The sequence below is a fragment of the Chrysemys picta genome, chromosome 7 (assembly GCF_011386835.1).
Source record: "Chrysemys picta bellii isolate R12L10 chromosome 7, ASM1138683v2, whole genome shotgun sequence".
In the NCBI taxonomy this organism is placed as follows: domain Eukaryota; kingdom Metazoa; phylum Chordata; order Testudines; family Emydidae; genus Chrysemys; species Chrysemys picta.
The window spans coordinates 35,512,687-35,520,157 of record NC_088797.1 but is presented as its reverse complement, the minus strand read 5'-3'; the positions used below and the strand labels follow the sequence as shown (position 1 = coordinate 35,520,157).

General features: G+C 39.5%; 1 protein-coding gene across 4 annotated transcripts in view; it reads right to left on the bottom strand.

The window, feature by feature from the left end:
* Positions 1–1,747: 1,747 nt before the first annotated feature.
* Positions 1,748–7,471, bottom strand: part of PTPDC1 (protein tyrosine phosphatase domain containing 1) — a 44,339-nt gene continuing 38,615 nt past the window's right edge. For all 4 annotated transcript variants that reach the window (XM_005307163.4, XM_042849600.2, XM_065551175.1 and 1 more), the window contains 2 exons: positions 7,130–7,240; positions 1,748–2,896 (listed from right to left, as the gene is read on the bottom strand). In XM_005307163.4, the coding sequence (XP_005307220.1) occupies positions 2,780–2,896; positions 7,130–7,240 (228 nt within the window). In that variant the 3' untranslated portion in view covers positions 1,748–2,779. The remainder of the gene's footprint in view (positions 2,897–7,129; positions 7,241–7,471) is intronic.

Here is a 7,471-nt window from a genome sequence, read left to right as displayed (position 1 = left end):
CTAATTAGCTGACAACCCCTCCAGAAGCCTCTTAGCAGCTCTGTTCTAGGGCTGGCTGGCTGCCTAGCTCAGAAGCAGAGCTTTGGTCAGTGAACTAGCTGTACTCCTATTAGCTCATGACCCCTTGGTCTCCTTAAATCCCACCACTGTCCCAAACCTTCCCCCCACACCAATTCTGCTACTTCATAATCCCCAATGCACCACCAAATTACCTCAACTCTTCTACAGCCTACACCCCCCCCACCTCAATCTCTGCCACTGTACATCTGCAGCTGCCCTTTTCCCCATTATTCCTACTGTATCATGTTCCCACCCCTACATTCTGCCTGCCTCCCTTTTCCCCAACAGCAGAGTCCACATAAAGTTCAGGGCAAGCACACATTTCCATACAGGTAAACATTTAGGAATGTAACCCGCTTGTACTCATACAGGTCTTTGCTCAGCCTGAGATTTGCATGGGCTTGTGCTGGTGCACAGTATGCCCTCTCTCTCCAGGACTATGTTCCCCTCAACCCAAGGTTCACCTACCAGAGCCCTGCTCGCTGCGCATCCTACCTGACACAGTGTCACTCTTACTGTGCTCATGGTACAGGGCCCTAATGCTCCCTCATCAGCTACCCCATTATGCCACATTGCTAAAGCCCCCTCTTCTTCTCCTCCTGTGCCAACTGACTGAGCCCTGCTTCCCAGCACCTGTCCTCCCTCTTGTTCCACCCGATTCCTGCTCCTGTATGATTCCCTCCCCATGTCCCCAAATAGAGCCCTACTCCCCCAAAATTTGTCCTCCATCTCATCTCTTCCATTTCTGCCGTGGGCATTCAGACAATAACCATACTTACACTTCCTCCACCCAGTGCCCCCACAATTCACTCCTGGGGCCTTCAGTAGGGGGCACAGTGGTTATTAGCCAGACTCCTCCAACCATCCTCTAGGTGTGGCCAGCAAGCCTGCAGCCACCGTACAGCCAATCACAGTGCACACATCTGGTTCCTCAAATACATGTCTAACCTTAACATCAATTTCAGAAAGGTTAATATAGCTAATGAACATAAAAACGAGGAGTCTGGTGGCACCTTTAAAGTATTTTTGTGGATACAGACTAATACAGCTACCCCTCTGATACTAATGAACATAAGTTGAATAGACTTATTTAAAACTTAAACTTAATAGACATTTAAGTTTAAAATAACTAATTTGTTACTACAACCTAAACCATTCTGAGTTTGGAATGAAGGCTAGGCATGTGATACTGAGGAATTGGATCTGTACTTTATAAGTTTTTGAACGCTGGAAGTTGAAAATAATTTCTTGTGGAGCTGTGAAACCTGTGAATGCACATGGGTATTATATATCGATGATAAAGGCATGTAAATTGAGGGTATTCTGGATGTTAGTGTTGCCTTAACTGGTGATTTTCTAGAGTTTTAGTTTACAGAGTTTTTTGGGTGTGATTCATATACAGTATTTTACTTTCACATGTACACATGTTAAGATCATTCTATAAAGACAGGAACTGTTTTGCTTGGCTCTGAATTTGGTTTATGGAGTTATCTTGCAGTTAGCATTTATAAATTATTAACATAGCAAACAGTCTTATTTTTAACTGAATATATGCAGTCACTGATGGTGTTGTATAGCTAAATATTTTAGAACAGGAGAGGATTTTTTTTAAGCTTATCTTACTATATGAGCTGTAACCCTGCAAATTGGGGAACCAACCTGAATCCTAATCCATAAACAGACATTGTTTTTTGGAATATACACAGATGTCTTTAATAAAAGAAATAGAAAATGATATCTCATTCAAAGATACAAAAAAGCAACAATACTTTAGCATCTGCAATACACTTTTTACATTTAAGGTTTTCATTGATTTAATTTTTATAGGTTTCTCATGTAAGTTATGACTCAGCGTGAGTAAAGAATGAGGCCTTTGGATAAGGTTTCAAATTTAAATAACTTTTCAAATGAGGTAAACATCTGTAGGTTTCTTTAGCCAGTTGGAAAAGATTACTCTTTCCTTTCAAGCACCTTAACATACATTCAACTTTTCATTAAAAATAAAATTTCAGAAACCTTTGATATTAAAATACCTAAAACATATATAAAAGTTGGTAAATAAGCAACATACACTGAAAAGTTAAATGCTTGTTAGGGTTGGGTTTTTTTTTTTTTTTTTTTGGTTTTTTTGTTTTTTTTTAAAGACACACAAGAAAAAAACAACATTAAGACATGTGGTGATTTACTGCAGCCTATTTATAAAGGATTTTTTTCCTACAAATTTCTTTACTATTACAACTAATCTTATTTTAAGATTTCCAAAGAACCCAATAAATACATCAGAATGTTGTCAGTATTTATTCACTATAAAGTAAAATGAAATATCATTAATGTAAACATTAATACATAAATATTAATACATTAAATCATTATATAACATGGCACTGACATTGTGGCAACTGTTTAACATAAAAAAATATAGCTTATTGATGAGACTTCTAAATCAATAAATATAGTTTTAAAACAGAGTTCACAATATAAAAGCATATTGCTTCAAACCAAATGCTACACTACAATCACACAGTAGCAGCTCATTAAAATATCAACTTTTAAATCTGTAAATGGAATAAGGCTCACTACAGCTCCCTTTTTTTAAAAAAGTTCTTTAACTAAAACTAAAATTTGGTCAGTACATGCCAATTAGCACAAAATACTGTAGCTGGTAAATGAAAGATAATTTGACAGGACCACTGAAATCCCCAGCATAACTGTGTAAACATCAAGAGGGGTTATCTGTTTCTTTTTTGGCCTCCTTTCTTTTTGCTTCCAGTATTTGTTTAAATAGTTTTCCCAGAGTGTTGTAAACCTGTGGTCCATTTTCAGAATCCAAACTTATCTGGGAAAAGGGAGAAATTAATGTTAATGTTTTACAGTACTGTATGACATGGCACAATACAGACAGAAAACACTAAATAATACATATTTTAAAATACAAAGTACCAGGTGCATTTTCATATACTTATTTTAAACCAGGAAATAGGTATTTTTCATAAATCACTACAGGTCTGAACAACTATCGCAGAGTACTTCAGTTCTATCTACTGACAGGTTAAAACAAAATGGCAGTTAGAAATAAAAGAGTTTGGAGGAGAGATGTCATGCTCATGTCTACAGTCTGAATGGCTACTAGCTGAATCGTGGCTGTGCGTTATATATGATCCTTCTTTTCAAATTATTTCAAATACTTTATCAGAGGAAAGATGCTCTGAGTTCACCATCACCCGAACCCACCGTATGACTATATTTAACCCTCACAAACCTTTATGTCTGCTTTTATAATCACTTGTTTATATGTATATATCCCATGCTCCCCACCACCTGTGTATGTGGATGGAGACCATGCATCCATGGAACGGGGGAGGGGACTTCATTTCTGCTACATGTTCCCCTTTGTATCCCTACCCAGCAGAATTCTAGTTCCATGGACATGGAAGATTGGGAGAAATTGTTAGGCTCTGGATTCTTTCACTCCACCCAAACCTGCAAGAGAACATTGCACAAACGAATACAATTTGAGTTCTATTCATTGGCACTACTTTCTCCTTCATGTGAGGGGAGTTCAGAAGGCTGTTGCAGCACATGGAGTGCTTGAGAGCATGGGTTATGAAACCATACTATCCAGGGTCTAGTTGAAAATGGTGAATCTGGGAGGCAGATTGGAGACAAGATAAATCCATGTGAACAGTTCTTGGATGATCTACAGGTAATGGTTTGGAAGCCTTAGTTCCTGGCCAGGGGGACAAAACAGTAATAGTTATAGATTTCACATGTTGCACATGTTTCCTCTGCCCTCCATGATAACTTGCATGGAAGGATGGGCCCTACAAAAAATAACCAGTATTTGACAATGGAGCTACATCAAGTTACCCCAGCTGAGGATCTGACCCACTAAATGCAGAGTTCTGTGCACACTACTAGCTTTACTGTTCATGGTGTGTGGGCTTACCAAGTGTACATTGTTACTCCTTTTCTAATCTTATTTCACCTAAACCATATTTTGATCTGACTAGAACAGGTTTCTATTCTATACATTATACACACTGAGGCTCTAAAATACTGGGGCTATAGTTTCTATAGTTAGTGCAAATGACCTTCATTTGTAAAACTATAATATTACCAAATATTCCTTCAGCGATACTTAGATAATTTGCAGGCACCACCCTAATTGATTACAGGAACAACATACACAACTCTTCCATAATCACTAGGTCATGGGCCGGAAAAAAGCATCTTAGTTAGTTTAGATAAAGTTGAGGACAATGTTAATCTTAATTACTGAGGAGGGAAGACTTATCGGAGTGGGGGTAGGGATGGGACTAGGGGAGGGGGAGGGGAATCCAAACCGAATCAAACAGTGATGCCAGCCTTATTAGTGAAGCTTAACTTCCCCTAAGGGAGGCTGAAATATGCCCAAGGAAAAAGCATGAGCAGAAAATGAATATTCTACCTGGTTTTTGCTTGAGGCCTGCCAAAACACAATGAGAGGTGACTTACATTACAGTAACTGAAATTTACTATGCTTTTGTATGCACAGATCCCAGTGTAGGTTTGCATGCCCATGCATATAAGCCAAGAATCTTTTAGCCAGCAGTTTCAGTTGTGCCCCTCTGAGAGCATAAAGAGCAAAGCGGCCCCAACCACCACTCAGTTCCTTCACTAGTATAGACTATCTGGTAAAGGACTCTGTATCTGGGGGGGGAAGTGGGTGGGTTGTGGGATCCATGGGGGGAGGGGGGAAAAGCACTTAACTCCAGTTGCTGTCAGTTAAGTAACTTCTTTCTTCAAGCATTTGTCCGCATAGTTCCCACTGTAGGTGATTGGCTAACAGCTACCTCTCAAGGAGGTGAGTGATAGGAGTCCTATTTAAAATAACTGTAGGATAGACTTGCCAAATTGGGTATCTGATCTAGAGGCTACCACAATGAAACGTTGATTGGTAAATATATGAACAGAACTCCAAGCAGCTGCCCTACAAATCTCAGAAACAGGGATTCCCCTGAAACAAGTTACAGATGTAGACTGAGCTCTAATAAAGTATGCCCTAACTCTAGAAGGAAGGGGTAGTTTATTCAATGCATAGGATATCTTCATATAGTCTGAAACCCACTTCAAGAGCCTCAGAGGATACAGCATGACCTTTAGATTTGCTACCAAAAGCCATAAAAAGTCAATGAGATAGGGATACATGTGAATGCCTTGTCTCCTCTGCATAGCTGCTCCCACTGAAAAGCATTTGGCAAACACACTCAGAGCTGTTGAGAGACTGAAGGACTCTGATCTGGCAATAATGTCCACTGACCATGAAATGAAGAAGCTTCCTGAGAGCTGGATGTTTTGCCATATGGGAGTAAGCATCCTGCAAGTCAGGAGTTGCAAACCAGTTCATGGGATCTAGAGAAGGAATTACTGAAGAAAAAGGTGGTCATCTGAGATTTGAAGCTCCAGATGAGTTTGTTGGGCCCTCTGAGATCTAATATAGAATACCACCCTCTTTTCTTTGTTGGAATGAGGAAGTAGTGGGAATAGAAGTCCTTGCCACACAACCCTAAAGGCACCATCTCAATCACACCCTGAAGAGTATCTATCTCCTCCTGCACCAGAACATTGTGTTAAGTGTCCCTGAAAAGAGACAGGGAAGAGAGTGCAGAATTGGCATAGACTGGGGCTGAATTGAATACTCTTGCTGGATAACTTCTAAGACCCACTGGTTGGTACTAATTGAAGCCCATGCATCTGCAAACAAGGCAATTGCCAAAGAGAGGGGAGAAAGGGCATAGATTCTCAACAAACTAGCTCACAACTCTTGACCCTGGCATCAAACCCGCAGCCTTTGGCCCTATGATGAATGCACATTAATAGTAGATAGAGGGCTTTTCGCTTCTTAAAAGAGTTTTTTTTTCCTTGTACAATTCAGAAGTTCTTTGCTGGTATGAATAAGAAGATGGAAATCTCTGTTTTGAGAAGGTCAGAGGTTTTGTTTGCTTTTTCCTCTGGTATGCAATACAGAGGCCAAAAGATCAAAAGGTTGCTCTCGAGTTCTTTAATGCATGAAGCACCTAATCAGTCTTCAAGATGAAAAGATCGTGGCCCTCAAAAGGAAGGTCCTCAGTCACCCACAATCCAATGCTCCGAGTGTCCCTAAACTCCCAACTGCCAGAAGCTGGGATTGGACAACATGGGACCAATCACTCAAAACTGCCCTCTTCTGTTCATTCCCTCTGAAGCATCTAGCACTGGGCTAGATGGACCATTGGTCTGACCCAGTATGGCTGTTCTTATGTTCCTATGATGTGAACCTCTTTTGGAATTCCTTACTATTGCAGCCAGGATGTTCTGCATATAGTTATTGCAGTAGCCATTGTCCTAGCTGCAGTGTCAGAAGCCTCCAAAGCCACATACACTGATTTTAAAGCAGCATATTGCTTTAAAGAAGAGCCTTCAGAGTCCAAAAAGCTCTTCATTGATTTGACTTTTGCATCAAACATTTTTAAACAAACATGGCATAAGCTCTCTGCGTGTGCTCAGAAAATGATTTGTAAATTGAACATTTGTCTGTAATTTGTTACTCTCCTAAACAAAAAATATATTTAACATGTCCATCCTTCACAGCTATAGCTGCCTCAAAAGCAGGGCAGATTTTAAAGCCCGGAGATAGTCTTAGCCATGTAAATCTCCACCTTGGTACTGGGGGAGACTCAAACAAAAGAAGGCTAATTATCTTCACAGTTAAAAGTGTGTGCTTTATTTCCAGTTTGAAATAGTCTAACTTCAACTTCTACCCAGTGGAAGTGGCCTAGCAAGACATAAAAAAGAAGCCAGAGAATAAAGAAATACTGTTCGAAGGCACTATTTTTACTCCATTCAATACTCAACACCCACAATTGACCTGTGCAGAGTATTTTTCTGTGCTTTGGAGAGGATTTGCTATGACAAAACTTTTATACTTTGAAGCAGATAAGTGTCAGTATAATAACTATTAATGAATTAGTAAAATTTTTGGCTAAGACTATTACTTCATCCTCCATAATCTACAACACAATCACAATTTCATGGACGAGTTGCTACTTGCCTTAGTGAAAGCTTTAATGGCCCGGGTAAATAAGGCTTCCTCCACATCAGCTGGTATTGTCTGCAAATTCACTACACAATGGAAAATACAAAGAATAGTCTGATATTGTTCCTAGTGGGTAAAAGAAATATAAAGTTATTAAAAAGGAAACATTTTCAAGGAAAACATTCAAATAATTGTTAAAAGTACTCCGAGAACTGTAGACCACATTACCCGCACTTGCAATAAAATCCAGGGGAATAAATTCCACAAGGATTCTCCTGCAGAGTTCTTACATAATTGTTCAATAATGGGAAGAGAGGTTCTGTTGTGTTAATTTTGATGAAATATATGGGCCAAAGG